This window comes from Hippichthys cyanospilos, chromosome 3 (genome assembly GCF_059441005.1).
Source record: "Hippichthys cyanospilos isolate Australia breed blue-spotted pipefish chromosome 3, RoL_Hcya_1.0, whole genome shotgun sequence".
Taxonomy (NCBI): domain Eukaryota; kingdom Metazoa; phylum Chordata; class Actinopteri; order Syngnathiformes; family Syngnathidae; genus Hippichthys; species Hippichthys cyanospilos.
Window position 1 is genome coordinate 16,528,655 of NC_142371.1, and position 15,157 is coordinate 16,543,811.

Genomic DNA, 15,157 nt, shown 5'->3' on the forward strand with positions numbered 1-15,157 from the left:
TCAAAGGATGAATATTACGATCTGGTTGCATTGAACATGATATGCGCACTTCTATTGCGTGTTTTATTTTGAAATAAACCTTAACTGGTCCTATCAAATCTCCTATTTAAGAACTTCTTATGCAAGTATGAAAAAAGATTGTAAATCACCGCATTAGGGAAAAAAAAAACATTCTAAAACCAATTTTGTTTTGTTTTTTCAACTGGTATAGATGTCTATTGTTTGCGAAGGTAGATTAGGCAAAACGCACATGCAACAAACACTAAATTGTTGCGCTTCTTGACAAAAATGAGGCGGAGCTGCGGACCAAGGCTTCAGTCAAGCCCGCTGCCTTATTTTAGTGCGACCAAAGTGCTCATTTGGCAATTGCCAGACGCTATTTTGGGGGGGCAACTTATGGAAGCAAACCGCACGAGGAATTTCAGGGATGTGTCATCCCCTTGAACGCTGCTTCTTCTTCTTCTTGTTTTTTACGCAAACAATGCTGTAAAATGGCAGACGCGTACGTGATATGAAAAGAAGATTTAGAAAAAAAAGTGGGACTGCAAAAGCTGGGCTGTGGTTTCCAGCAGTGCTTGGCAATGTTTTTTTCAATGAATTTTGTTGTCCAGCCAAAGCAGCACGAAGCAATTTTGGATGAAAAAGACTTGGCACGAGTATCATTTTGAAGAAAAATCTAGGCTGAAATCAGGAGGGAAAAAAAATGCATATTTTACGCAACATTTTGAGAAAGAAGTGGGTTTTTCTTTTTCAAAATGTTGCTTTTTTTTAACCATGTCTGCTTAATTTGCATTTGCAACTTGCTTGAACGGTGAAAAAATTCTTGCCCCTTTGGCAGATATTTTGTTGCTCAAATTTGCCTAAGTTTTCTCTTAAGCTTTTTTTTTCTTGGATTTGGTCAGACACTTTTTGCGGCGCGATTGTGCGGAGGCACTCACGGCGATGGCGTATCTGGTGATGTTCCTGCTCACGCACTCCAGCAGCGCGTCGGGCAGCTCCTCGCCGTCGTGCGACTCCCCGTCCGTCACCACGATCATCACCTTGGTGGCGCCCTCCCTCGCCCCGCGCTCGGCGCTGAACGCCTCCGTGCTGCAAAGGAAACAGACAAAGCCAGGTATGGCGTCGGACTCATCCATTTTGGCCACGCGTGGCATTAAGTGCATGGGGGGGGGCACTACAAAAGAGACTCTGCTCCTCACGCATCGAAAATATGAAAACGCACGAAATTTCTCCCAGGGCTAAAACTGACATTCATCACCTCACGGCGCAAATTTCATTGACTGCTTCTTCATATTCCAATTGCTTTGCTCTCAATTTGAAAAGCGGCGGACTGTCGTCACAGATTCAAATTGCCGACCCGTGCGGAAACCCTGTTGGGATCTTCCGTACCGTGCCCCCGAAGTGCCCTCGCGTACCCCCCGTTTGCGAAGCTCGCCTCTACTTTGAAGCGATCGGCTAACATAAAAGCGCATCGACGTTGAGCCGGAGCCATCCCGCGCAAAGGAATGGTGCGGATCCCGAGCGACCGCACATTAGTCATACTCGACACAAATAACGGGGCCGCCGTTTGACTCAAAAGTGGTCAGTGTGTGTGCGCGCGCGTGCGTGACAGGGCAAGCGTGCATTCCTATGCAATGGTGGCACGATGAAGAGGAAGCTCGCACGCACGCACTGACCAGAAGCCGCACCCTGTTTGTCTGCATGAAACCTGCCCTCAGCGGGACCTGCTTTATGCGCGCACATGCAAGGGGTTTTTCTATGCTACTGGGGACATCCCATTCACATAATGCATTTCCTAAACCCCAAATCATCACAGCAGATTATCGAAGCTTAACCAGTGCGCAGGAAAGAGAAAACCTTTAGTGCGCCACCACTAAACAAGATTATTTTCTGTAGAGGTTTTGTAAGTCTACCTAAAACTATCCCTTCTTACATTAACAACTTTCAACAACTCTGAACTCCTTTTTTAGTGTTTTTACAGGTTAGTCTCAAACTGAAAAAATCCAAGTGCCTGAAGAAAGATGCCATTCATTGTTTTATGCAATTACGGTTCACATAACAAACCCAAAGCCTTTTCACTCCCCCCCCCCCCCCCCCCGGCATCACCTCGCGCCCCACTATTTTAGAAGGACTCTGAATCCTCAAAACTGCTCTAAAGGCAAGTGTTGACACTCCCAAAAAGGTCTGAACTTGGGGCGTCCACACCAGCGCAAAAGGTCCCCACAAAGGCACTTAAACACACACACACACACACTGTGTTCTGTAGAGGCGAGCGGGAAGCCAAGTCACTCAAGTGGCTAAATTTAACGTTGTGGTCGCCAGTGCAAAAGTTAAAAAGCAGCCTTTTCTTCCCCCAGCGAGCCGTCTGCAAACGATCTGGTGTAGTGTAGTGCGAGGAGGCACGGGGAAAACAAACATCCACGTCAGGAATCCTTGGCGATGGATTCCCGCTCCCCAAACACACTTTTCGCCATGGGCGGGGGGTACTACTGTACTTTCATCTCATTTCATCCGTGTAAAATAGCCAACAAACGTTTATCTCAAGCGGCGCTTCTCAGTAATAGGAAAGGGAGCCGTTGCCACCATGCGGAGCTCATATGTCGAGTTTGTACTCGCAAGTCAAAGCAAAAAAAAATATATCATGAGATGAAAGTCGGGTCACTCTTATCTCAAGGCACCTTTGCACGAATCCCGGCCCTCAACATAAAGGGGTTTGAGTTCAGCCTTGAATTTAGCTGCCGTTTTTCAAGTTCGTCAGCGGGACAGCGAGTGTCCGCGCGGGGGTGAAAGGAGGTCAGGGCGTGGACCAGGAGACGCGGGCGTGTGCGCTGGTGTGTGTTTTGACAGCTGCGGGCGGGAGCGCGGCTTAGCCCGGTGGGCGGCGCCCCCGCCAGCACGTTGCCCCGTTGGTCTTTTTGTGCGACAAAACGCTCTCTGCTTTGCGGCTAAACCCCACAATAAATGAGGAAACAAAGTATTTAGAAAAGCTCCACACTAAATGAACCCTTTTTAGGAGTAGTAGCAATTATTTATAATAGCATTCCCCTTTCTTAGTTTTCATTTAACTTGCGGGCCGGAAAGCCTAAAAAACAAGTGGCGAAGCGCAAATGGCCCCCGGGCCGTAGTTTGGACACCGCCGCTTTGGGAAGTCAAAGAGAAAAAAAAAATCAGCTCCGAATAGTGGCTTGCGTTAGTGTTTAGGAAAACAAAAGTGTCTCGGCAGCCAAGGAAGGACAATCGCGGGCCAGATGGAGAGCCGGAAGCGGGCCCCGATAAAATGCAAATGTGGGAGCGCCCGGCAGTCGGGAGGGTCCCCCGATTTTGAAGACGTGTCAGACGTTGCGGTTTCCTTGCCTATAGGCCGCCGTTTCCTTAGCCCCTCTGGCCACGCCCCCTGTTTGGCACGGAGCTTTTCTTTGTGAGCCTCGTGTCGGATCTGGAGCAAATTAAAGGAGCGAGCGTGTTGCAAATATATTGTCAGCGTAGATCTGATTTCATGACAGGGAGGCATTCCCCACATCTTTTTTCCAATTTTTTTTTTTTTTGAAACTCATCTTTCACTTGAACACTTTGTCGGCAACCGGTGGAATTCATTTGGCCATTTTCAGAAATAAATGATGAGCACATTATTGACATGTGCGAATGACACTTTTTGTGGAGCGCAGATGACATCATGTGCTCTGGGCTCAAGTAACAACCAATCGCGGCTTGGCGCTTTTCTGGGTTGGTCATGTGACATGGGCAAGCTGAAGTGTTTTTTTTAACTGCTGAAAATGGCTAAATAAATACTGAGCAGCTGGGATGACGGACGGACGGACGGACGGACGGACGGACGGGTATGACTAATTCATCTCAAAAGCAACAGATTGCATATTGAAGTACTGAGGTGTTCGATTACATGAGGCTAAATTAAATGACTTTAGTACATCACTACTTGGATAGATACTTAAAGCAGTTCCTATTAGCTTAGTCGTACCGAATTAGCTAACAGAGGCAAAGTGGGCGGCCCGCCCGCCTACCAGGCCATGTTGATGGCGTAAGCCGTGCGCGTCTCGCGTCCCTCCTGGCGGCTGATGTTCTTGGCCGCCTCCACCACTTCCCGCGTGCTCTGGTAGTCCTTCAGCGACCACTCGTGGACCGCCACTTCGCCGTACTGCAGGATGCCCACCTTGGTGCACACAAACGTTCAAATTTGCGACGGGTCGGGGACACATCAACCTTGAGATACAAGTGACTGGACGCTTTTCGGCCCATTTTTAGCACCAGGCATATTTCTCACTTAGCAAAACACGTCGCCTTGCAATATGTCGTCCCGCCGTCCCTTCTGCAAACGGGATGCCTTTAGGTGTCAAATATAGCCCACGTCGGACTCATTTACTGCCGTTAAAAAATCGCTAATCTTGTCATTTTTAGACGTCTTGAACGCCTAAAGCTTTATCATGCGTTTCCCCCGATTTTTGCGGGAATCCTTTCAACGGTTGATTGGCTGAGCTTGAAGTCCCATAATGCCTTCAAAAGTCCTAATACTAGAATTATGACATAAATATAAAACATTTGCTATGATGGCATTTTTACAGTTTTTGTGCATAGTAGCCCCCCCTCAACCCCAAGTCAGCTCAAGCTGGGTGACAAGAAGGCCAGGTTAGTGAGAAACCCCCAGACACCCAATAATATATATAGTAAACGCTTGTATCTGCAGCACTGCTGTAGTTGTAATGGCCAAAATCTACGCTCGTAATAAAGCGAACCACAAGCCCCCCCCCCCCCCTCGAAAGCAAACAGTGAGTTGCTGGAATTTTGGACTTGAATGGGAAACCAGAGGAATTTCCTTTTCACCCCACATTGGCTGTTTCTCTTGCACCCCCTCCGTCGCTCACGCTGGCCTCCTGATGCCCCCTGATGTCACAGCGGCAATCGGCATTTGGACTCAATCGCCTCTCCCTTTCCGTGCGGCGCTTTGCCTCAATGAGCGGGTGCAAAGGCTTCAGCAGAACCTCCGCAAAACAACCCACCGGAATTTTTGAAGCGGATAAAGCCAGTCTTCTTGGCTTATCCGCCCACGTTTTTTTTGCAGCGTTTGCGTCCAAATAGCCGTTGCGCTTCTGAAATCGGGGTACCCCGTCAAGGCACTTTCGGAAGTACGTGTGATCTGATCCAATTTTTAAGCAGATGTCAGCGAATCTAATGTAATGCCTTGTAACGCCCGACAGGAAGCGTTGAATATTTCTTTTCAAATTAAAAGCAAATGAATGTGAACACGAAGCGCCTTTTTGTATTTCGATAGTGACTCCTTTACTTGACCGAAACATGATTACAAGCAGAGTTTACACTTGAAATTCCATGAGGGCGGGAGTAGATTACAACGCCTGCGCCCATTGGTCGACGGTCGCGCCATGAGCCAATGGCGTGTCTAGTAGGAGTGCCCTTCCCCCTCATGAAACTTCGGCAGACGTGGAGGGAGAGCAGCGCAAGAGCAGACCTTTGTCATTCTCTTACCTCGATTTCTTTTGGAATAAATTGAAATTTCAAGCGTAAACTCTGCCGGTTATCACATTTGCTCAGCTCCAGGCTTCGCTCCAGTTTGACTTGTGGGCGCCCGCCGCTAATCCGAGGCCGACTCCGCGATCCCACCACAGCCGAGGGATGGAAACGGAAAGGGATAACAGTACGCTCGCTGTATAAGGTTGAATCATTGAAGATCGAAGTAAATATGCGTACCGCAGTAATATTTGTCTTAACGATACGAACAGGAGAAAATATGAAGAGTTTAGCGAAGATGACATTCCGTTTTGCCGCAGTTTTGAAAAGGTTGCTACCTGCATCTGGTCCGGGCTGATGTGGAACTTGCTGAGGATGTTGCTGAGGAAGCTTTGCACCTCGTACCAGGGGTAGATGCTGTTGGAACCGTCCAGCACGATCACGATGTCCATGTACGTTGTGCAACCTGCAAGAGCGCGCCGGCTTTGGTCTCGCCGCGCCCTTCCCGACCGCCGCCGCCGCGCGCGCGCCGCTCGCGCGCCGCTCGCGTTTACGTTGCGCGGTGGGAGCGATGGTCTCCCTCGGACGGAGGTCGTCGTCCACGGAGGCGCAGATGCCCGTGCTGAACGTGGACGTGCCGCACTCCTGAGACCACAGCGGGGCGCAAGCCTGCCAAAAGACAAAGGAGGAAAAAAAAAAGGCGCCCGACTGATGACTTCTCAACGTCTGTTGGGGGCGTGGCTTTAGTCAGACGTTCAAGACTGAGTTACAGTATTTCATCAAATATTTGGGGCCAAAAGATGTCGAAATCACCGGCATTCAAGGAAGAAACGATTGGGTAGAGGATTGTTTTGAGTTCCGAGCGTGGTCACGTAGGCGCCGGAACTCGTACCTCCAGGCACGTGGAACTCGCGCCGTTTCCAGGCGGCCCTAAAGGCGCCGTGCCCTTTCTCTCAAGGTTTTGCCGAAAATTGACTAAATAAGGACAGCCAGTGAGCAAAAACAGTGGAGAGAGGGAGGCGCTCATGGAAAAATCACAACGGTGCGGTTTGGGGGGTGCGCAATTTGGAAAGGGGGAACTATGGCTGTCATCTTGGTCTCATTGAGCTGAGCGTGCGGGAGGACCGCGGCCCGCGCACGCGTCAAAGGCTTGCACAAAGACAAACGTCCCGCCTTGACTTTTGTCCCTGTTATTGCAGAAAGTGGATCCCGCGACGGGCCAGCAGACCAAGAAAATCCACAAAGGTGCGTCGCTTGGCTTTTTGGACGTCTTTCAAGGCCCGAGACGCATTGCGAGACCTCGAGGGAAATCGCAAGTCGGGGCGGGGCGCATCCCCCTGAGGTCACGCGACCGCTCCGTCCGTCCAAATAACTTTGAAAGAATGGCTCACTATAAAGAGCCAAAAAGGCCCATCATTACTCTCAGTATGTCATTGTGTTTGGATTACATATTGTGGATGTGCATTAGAGCGGCAGGAGAACTGTAACTGCGCGTCTCTGTCCGTTCTCCTTGCGAGCAAAAAGAGCGCAAGTCTCTTGTCTTCCTTCCTTGTCTTTTGTTTATTGAATGTCTTGTTCTGACACAGCTCCGGACTGAACGGCTGGCTCCCTTTGACGACACCTCTCCTGTCATCCAAACGTCTTTGTATGATCGGAAAAGCGTGTTACGTACCAGGAGGCCGTCGGGCGAGTCCGGCGCCAGAGTCATTCCCAGGTGAGAGTTTTTCAGGTTTTTGGAGATGTTGCGGAAGGCCGCCTCGCCTAGGAAGGACGCAAGCGGTCGGACGCGAGCGTTTTTCTCTCGGTCTCCGCCCGCAGGATGCGGGCGCTCGCTCACCTAAATTCAACTTGCTGCAGTTGGAGCGGCTCTCCTTCCCCACGCCGCATTTGTACACGTCTCCCTTCCTGTTGTCGGGCCGCCCGTCCCAAGGAGCGCCCACCAGCATTCTGCGGGCCGCACGGGAAGGTGGGTCCGCAGCCGCGGGGCCGCGCGCGCCAGCACTCACGATTTCTCTCCCTCCGCTTCATGCTGCAAGACGGAGAAACCGAAGAGGGCCTCCTCCGGGCCGCTGAAGATCCGCGGATGCGTCACGTCGATGTTGAAGCACTCGCACGAGCCTGCGCGATCAAGCACAAGGACGACCGTTGACAACAGGTGCCCCCCAACCTCTTTTACTAATTTATGGGAAAACAAGGCAGTCCAAACTGCAGCCCGGGGGCCATTTGTGGCCTGCCCTCCCTTTTTCAACGGCCCGCGCCCGACGGTAGACAAAGGACGAGATTTTGACACAGTCCGCTCGGACTGTTAAAAAGAAGGAAAAAAACAAGTGCGGTCGTGGACACGATGGCAAGAGAGGATGTCCCACTTCCCCCCCAAAAAATTGGTAGTCATGACCCAATGAAGCTTCATGAAGCACTTGTGATATTTTTGACCCCTCTAGAGGGCACGCTTGCTTCAAAGAGGCAGTGGAAATTTTACGCAATCCCACTGCGGTAGTATTTCCAAAAATAAGCACTTTAAATGTCGTCCTGAAGTTGTATAAATCCGACATGGAAGGCACTGCACTCAGTTGAGTCTTTTTTGGGGGGGGGATCCATATACGCTTTATGCTGGTCAGGAGGTACTTGGCAGAAAAAAATTTCACAGGAAAAAAAATGTTGAGACCCACCAGCGTAGGCCATTTCCTTTGGAAAAGGAATTGTAACAATAATAAGACATCAGAGAGCGAGAGAGAGAGGGGGGACTGTTTTCTTTCTTCATGCGTCCAAAACATCCAGACGGCGCGTGACGGCCCACAGGCTTTTTTTTGTACGTACTCTACGTCCGTTGGCCTCGGCCAAACGAAACCGTTCCGCCGCATGTTACCTTGACATCAAACAGAAGATGTGCTCTGCTCTAAAACACCCTAATGCAGAAGTCTATTAAGCGCCGGTACTGGTACCGGTACCGGGCCGCGTGGGCCACGCTGGAAATAATGATGTTTTGGAACTGATTGAGTTAGTTCATTCGGTTTGTGCTATTTTTGGCTTGATTTCTGTTTTTTGGCGCCGCCTCTGGCCACTGTTGATATTACATTTTGTAGTGAGGAAGGACGATGCAATGGCTGTGGGTGACACACGCGTTGTTATGTCTCACTGTCCCACGAGTGGGTGGAAGTTGCACTTTCTTTGTAAGAATGTTGTCATTTATGCTAATATGCCCCAAATAAGTTTGTTTGTTGATGCAACAACTTGCATCTGTGGATGCCTTGTTTGCGTTTAGCTGGTTAGCATTTTTACTTGTGCCAGGTCCACTATTTCCCTCTGCTATATGTTAGCCTTCGCAAAGGTGTTTTGCTTCCAATTAATGTTTTGTATTGAATGAATAGCATTTGCAATTCAATATGTTTGATTTGATCAAAGTCCTTTCTGTACATTTTTTGTACATTTTGAGAGACCGGCGTCACCTCGCGTACTGAAAAGGAAGCCAACTTGGAAGTTGTGAATGCACAAGTGGAGCGCACTATATTATTTTTTGGGGAGGCGCGGGCTGGCAACCAGGAGGAGGAGAGTGAAAGGGATCGGATAAACAGAAGCGCTCTCTGAGGAGAAGAAGGGAGTTGAGTCTGGTGGCGAGCAAGGAAAGGGCTCGGGGCGTGTCGCTCGCAAAAGCCAAGCGGGAGAATAGTGAGCGCCCTGTTGAGACCGGCACAAGACCGCCCTTCATTCGCGGACGCTCCAAGACGCCCGCCCGCCTGGTCAAAACCTCCGGCCGGCAAAAAATTCACAGCGCAAGTGAGGACGTCCTTCTAGAGCGGGGCTCGCCAACCGTTCACGTTCGAAGGGAGGTTTTGGCCCGGGGAAGTGAACAAAATAAGAATTTCATTGTGTGGTATTACTATGCACGTGACAATAAAACTCTTGAATCTTTTAATTCAAGGGAATGGGGGGGGGCGGCAACCTGTTGTTGAAAATTCAGTTGGATGGAGTCCTCAACTAAATAATGGAGTATGAAAATAATGGCAGGCCTATTTCAACGGCACTTAAGGAAGCGTCTGGCGAAGGTCCGCCGCTTGCGGTTTTGCAGCACGCACGAGCTGACGATGGCCATGAAGCGGGCCTCCATCGGCTTGGTGGACTGGGACCGCCGCTACGCTCCATCTCCGCACGTCTTTCTTGTCGCCGCTCGTTCCACTTTATTACCCGGCGCGTTCTTTTCCCCGCGTAGCGCGGGCCCGTTTTTACGAAGCCGCCGCCGCCGCTTCCAAATCGCGCTCCAAACCTCAAGCGACTTGGCCGGGTCGCTGCCATCTTTGTGATTCCTCACAGATGTTGCGGAGCCTTCGGCAGCGCCGAGTCTTCCCTTTGTGGGCCTCGGGTTTATTTTTGAACAGGTTATTGCCCTTTGCTTGTCTTCTTGCGGGCGGGCGGGCCACGCCCAAGCCTCCACAATAAGATGTCCGCCCGTCTCCTTGATCCTCCTCTTGCAAACCATAAATGGACTCTTTTTGTCCGTCTCCCCAGTGGAGACCACGAAAGCCCCCCCACACCTTCCCCCGATGGTTTCATCCGGGTTTATATATATATATATATATATATATATATATATATATATGACATGGTACCGCAGGCTGTCTGACCACCCATCGCCATGACGACTGGCTGCAAACATTTAGCGAGTCAAAGCGCGGCCAGATTCTTTGCGACCGCACGCTCGCCTCTTGTGGAGTGCGCGCGCCTGTAATTGAATCTGCGTGCGCGCGTGCGTACATTGAGCTCGACTTTGAATGCGTCGGGGCCACGGAGCGCGTCCTGCGGAAGTCCGGCGCTTTGGACTCGCTCCAGCGTTGGGTGGAAAAATGCGGGCAAACTCTTGCGTCTCAAATCGTAATCTTGCCTGATGTCATCAGAGACTTCAGCGAGCGTCTTTGAGGTCGGGGAGGGAAGATTTCTCGTTGTCAGTTTCATTCGAGATACATACACATTAGGGGTGTGCCTCAAAAAACGGATTTTGGGCCATAATATCGATATATTGTCATGCAAATGGACGCAATATGACATTCAGTTTCCAATATATGGCGCATCTGTCGGTTTTGAAACGCCTCATATTCGTAATAAAGTGGGACTTTTACCTACACTCCTTCTTCATTTATTCCGGAAGTAATTTTGTAATGTGAATCTTTTGTAGGTAGAGACGCTTTTTACACGGAAAGACACTATTTTGTTCCAAAAATGATCCTAATCCCCTTAAGTGAATATTATTCAATGATAAAAATGGATCCAAACGGTAGTAGATGCGTATTAGATTGATGTCCAATCAAAACAATCAAAATGGTATCAACTGCTACAATGAATATGATTTCATTTAAGGGTTTAGGAGTGTTTTTGCGAATGAATTTCCTAAGTAGCGAAATTCAAGCAAGTGTATATGTATATTTTCGGGTACAAAGAGAACACATATTCAAATAATTGCATTCGGCAGCCAGCCTTTCGCTTGTGTATTTTGAATTTGAAAATTTCGCCGCTCCCCTCGCGCGTTGTTGTCATGGCGAGGGGCTTCGAAAGTTCACGTTGTTTCCCCTCCGCGTTTCCGCTCGGGTCTCGGATTCCTTCATTTAAATACGTGCGCCTTTTTCCGTCCCGCCGCAGATCGTCTCGCCATTATCTTGATCATTTGATTCGGGTCCGTCAGCCTCTCGCGGGGAACGGGGGTGGAAAGGAAAGGAAAGGAAAGGAAAGGAAAGGGGGTGGGAATGAAAGTCGGCCGGATTAAAACAAGCGGACTTTATGAATGAACACACGTACGTGTGTGCGCGCGCAGGAAAAGAGAGCGTGCGTGCCAGCTGCCGGCCTCTGTTGAAAGCATTAAAATGACACGCATACTTTGCTCACCTACATGACACACACGCATGCGAAAAAACTTAAATGAAAGCGCAGGTTGAGAAAACAGCGTCCTTCTTAAGAGTTCACGTCAAACGTCAAGTGTAAAAGTCATGTAGGCTTGCACGCTTCTTCAAAATCTACCCAAATGCCCCAACTATAACACACACTTTTTCCCCCAAATCAAGGCCAAAAGTATCGGTGCCTAGTACAATCATAAAAATAATAAAAAAAACAACTTGCACAGCAAAGAAGTCAGACTCAAGTCCCAGGGCCCAGATCCGGCCTGCCACACCGTTTCAAGTGGCCCGCGAAATACTGATTCCACTTTAACTTGAAGAAATTCGAGAGAGAAAAAAATATCTACCGTGTCCTGGTTGCGTCTTCTATTTGGATAATTAGGGTAATTGCCATTTTGGCCACCCAATAAAATGAGCCCGATTGTCCACCATATTTAGGCGACCGGAAGCCGCTCCGTGGTCTGACGAGAGCCGGTCGTGTCCGGAGAAGAAAGTACAGCGCAAATTGGAGGAAAAAATTAGTCTTGCGTCTCAATTATTTATCAATTCTTGAGGAAATGTTTTCACCCCTCATGACACACAAATGATTGATCATAATCAACAAGATGATGATGTTTTGGGCATAAGTGTACAGCCCGAGGTCCAAGTGCGGTGCGTGTGTGTGCGCGTAGGTAGCACGCCTTGCGCAAGCTAATTTGCTAGGTTTTTTGTTTTTGATGCAAGCTTTCCTTATCAGCTGCATGGCTTTTGGAGACAACAATGGTGCATTTTTTTTTTTTTTTTTTATCCGCTTGGGGGGTATAAGTGGGCCAATGTGTGGGGCTGCTTGAGAGCGAGAGTGGAGTATGCTGACATGTGTCAACTCAAGATGGCAAAACTCAACATCTCTTCAAGTATTTTTTTAAAGTTTTAAAACATTGCATTTACAGGGGCTGCTATTTTTATCGCCTTTCATTCTCAAAAGAGCGCAAATTTGCAAGAACACCCCCGTTCAGCCAATTCCTTTCCGGCTCGATTCACAAAGAACGCCATTAGCTGCCAAGTATGCTGCAACTACAAGCTCCATATTGGATTGAAGATCGTTGTCCAGACTTGAGCTACGCCTTGTGTTTGGGGCATGACTGAAGACTCTTTTTATTTTTTTTCTCCTCCATCACCCCCACTGTAACCTTATCTCTGCTAAGATCTCGGAGCGCTCAGCGTATCGCATCCCTTCTCCGGGAAGGGGTGAAATGCACAGTAGAGAGACAGGTGACGAGCCTACAACTTCCAAGAAACAGAAAACAGGCGATAGCAAGAGTCCTACTTAAAGTAATGACTTTGAGCCGTAAGGACTTTGAGCGCCACTTTGTCCAAAAAAGGACCGGCAAACCGACAAGGAATGGATTCGCCAGCTTTTTGTTACCCAGCCAGATAAGGCGCTTTTGGAATGAATGAACTATTTCCGTTTAATCTGAGTCGGCAAAACATTATAATCTGAATAACCTTTCATTTAGAAAATTGGCCAGATCCTCTTGGATCGAAAGTTTACCTTTGAGGAGGAGGATGTAGCGCAGGCACAGCAGGTATGTGGGCAACAGCTCCATTTGCGGCGACCGATCCGTTTCTCACGACTCCTTCCAAAAGTTGGCTTGTCGGGGATTGAAAATGAAGGCGACTCCCGAGCGGCGGCGCTCGGATCCCCCCGGGTGCGGGCTCGTGCGCTCAGCGGGTCCGGCGGGCCATGGCGGCGGTGGGCGGGTGCGGGCCGGCGTCCCCCGCCCGCGTAGGGTGCTTCTCCTCCGTCGCCGTCAAAGAACGCTTGGGTGCCGCTGCCGCACACGCGCTGCTCCCAAGCGCACATGAGCCACGCTTCATGTTGGCCGCGCTCAAAGGCGGCGCTCGCTCGCCCGCCCGCCCCCCTCTCTCTCTCCCTCCCTCCCTCCCTTCTCCTCCTCGGGAGTCATGTTTGCCTTGCTTCCCTCCGTCCGTCCGTCCGTCCGTCGGTCACTCGTGGCACGCTTAAGTCGAGGTGCAGGGACAAAACGCTTACTGCTTTTTTTCTGGAAAAATCCAAAAGTTTCATGAGTTTTATTGTCATATGCAAAGGAATCCTACACAATCAATTTCTTATTCTGTTCACTTCCCCGAGCGGGACAAAATTCCATAATTGAGCAAATAAGAAAGTAGACAATAAAACAAAAACAAACAACAGCGTAATATAGACCCCAAAATTCAACATGCTCCATCTACTCCTTTCGTTCGTTCTTTCTTTCTTTCTTTCTTTCTTTCTTTCTTTCTTTCTTTCTTTCTTTCTTTCTTTCTTTCTTTCTTTCTTTCTTTCTTTCTTTCTTTCTTTCTTTCTTTCTTTCTTTCTTTCGTTCGTTCTTACATTTCTTTCTTTTTTCTTGTACTTCTTCCTTTCTTCGTTCCCTCCTTCCTTCCCTACTCCCTTCATCACTCCCTTCCTTTTCTCTTCATTTCTTTTTCCTCCCTCATCCCTCTTTTCTTTATTGCTTTCTCTTTTTTCTTGCGTTTTCGCATTCTTTCTTTTTGCCTTTCGGTCTTTTTGTTTCTCTGTTGTTTCTCCTGGGTCCTTTTCTCCACTTGAAGATGTTCTTCCAGCCAGTCAGCCGTCTGCTAACCGCCGGCGTTTGAACTAGAATAGCATCAGTGATGCTAAAAAGAACATGTGACATTTGCGCCATCTGCAGGATACGACAGGTATTACGCGCAACTGAATTCGGCATAATTAGGAGAGACAATTGTCTGCCGGCCTCAGATGAACATATTTGACAAAAATGTGACGACCCCTGTGATTTTTTTTTTTTATTGGTAAAGTTGCCTTTCCATCGCCCCATTGGAGAACCGTTGGCTAACAACAGAAAAAAAGAAAACTTGAACCTAACTTCAAAATAACTGAAGTCAACCGTAAACCGATTGAATGTTTTTAAATGGATGGAATATCGGCCGTGACGGTTTGCTTCATTATCTTTAAGATCTTGTTTTCTTCTTTCTGTGTAAATGCAATGACGCTTTCGAGCTTTCTGTATACGTATAAGGCGAAACAAGACTGCAGGTTCACCCATCGAGAAGACGCTTTCCCGTAGGCGAAAACAAGCTCAGCTTTTGTCCGCATGAGGGCGATGTAGCTTTTGTCAGCCCGCCTTGGAGCCCTTCCCGTTTGCCTCGTCGGTTGAGCGTCAGGAGTTTTCCCTTAAGATAAGGTGCGCGTCTTGAGTCCGGGCGCAGGCTTGTGACGCGCTGGCGGCTTTGCGCCGTTTGCAACTTGCGCTCCTTGCGTTTAGCCGAGAAGACCTGAGCCGCTTTCCGACTTGTTGGATTTTGTACATAATGGAAAAACAAGAGTACTTTTGAATTTGTTGCTTTAAGAGAATACGGTTGACACCCTAACACAGCGGTGTGAAACCTACGGCCCGCGGGCCGGTTCCGGTCCGCGAAGGGGTTTAATTCGGCTGGCGAGATGATTTTGTAAAGTATGAACATGAGCTGAATTTTCGAAGAAACGCAAAACCTGAAATGTCTTACGATTAATAGCGAGGCTAATCTTTTACGATGAAGACCACGGACAGACGCGATGAGGGCGAGTTATCATTTTAAAGAAAACTGCTTTGTGGACTTGCTCCGTTGCGGGGGCGGTCTGGAACGTAAGCCGCAGTTTCTACCACCTGCGCGTTACATGTCGGAGAAGAACGGCCGTCAGCGGACGCTTCCGACGCCCGGCTCCGCCTTTCGCCTGCCAAAATAAATAGTGGCGGCGCTCGCATGCGCTCGTCAGCTCGCGGACGGGCTTGTCTTCA

The 15,157-nt window shown here is 49.0% G+C and overlaps 2 protein-coding genes across 7 annotated transcripts in view; one reads left to right on the top strand and one right to left on the bottom strand.

Annotated features, from left to right (window-relative positions):
* polr3c (polymerase (RNA) III (DNA directed) polypeptide C) overlaps positions 1-9,221 on the top strand; it is a 23,748-nt gene extending 14,527 nt beyond the window's left edge. For 2 of the 6 annotated variants that reach the window (XR_015865034.1, XR_015865031.1), the window contains exons 15-21: positions 903-1,114; positions 5,563-5,704; positions 5,799-5,930; positions 6,678-6,723; positions 7,065-7,192; positions 7,336-7,444; positions 7,515-9,221. The gene's annotated coding sequence lies outside the window, so the exon portion shown is untranslated. Of the gene's footprint in view, positions 1-902; positions 1,115-5,562; positions 5,705-5,798; positions 5,931-6,677; positions 6,724-7,064; positions 7,193-7,296; positions 7,445-7,514 lie in introns of all 6 variants that reach the window. The other 4 variants (XR_015865032.1, XR_015865033.1, XR_015865035.1 and 1 more) reach the window with 4 other exon arrangements.
* Positions 1-13,181, bottom strand: part of itga10 (integrin, alpha 10) — a 21,374-nt gene extending 8,193 nt beyond the window's left edge. The window contains exons 1-8 of the mRNA XM_088409971.1: positions 12,889-13,181; positions 7,485-7,596; positions 7,316-7,425; positions 7,151-7,239; positions 6,033-6,147; positions 5,817-5,944; positions 4,020-4,168; positions 939-1,089 (exon numbers count right to left, since the gene is read on the bottom strand). Of these exons, the coding sequence (XP_088266097.1) occupies positions 939-1,089; positions 4,020-4,168; positions 5,817-5,944; positions 6,033-6,147; positions 7,151-7,239; positions 7,316-7,425; positions 7,485-7,596; positions 12,889-12,943 (909 nt within the window). The 5' untranslated portion in view covers positions 12,944-13,181. The remainder of the gene's footprint in view (positions 1-938; positions 1,090-4,019; positions 4,169-5,816; positions 5,945-6,032; positions 6,148-7,150; positions 7,240-7,315; positions 7,426-7,484; positions 7,597-12,888) is intronic.
* Positions 13,182-15,157: the final 1,976 nt, after the last annotated feature.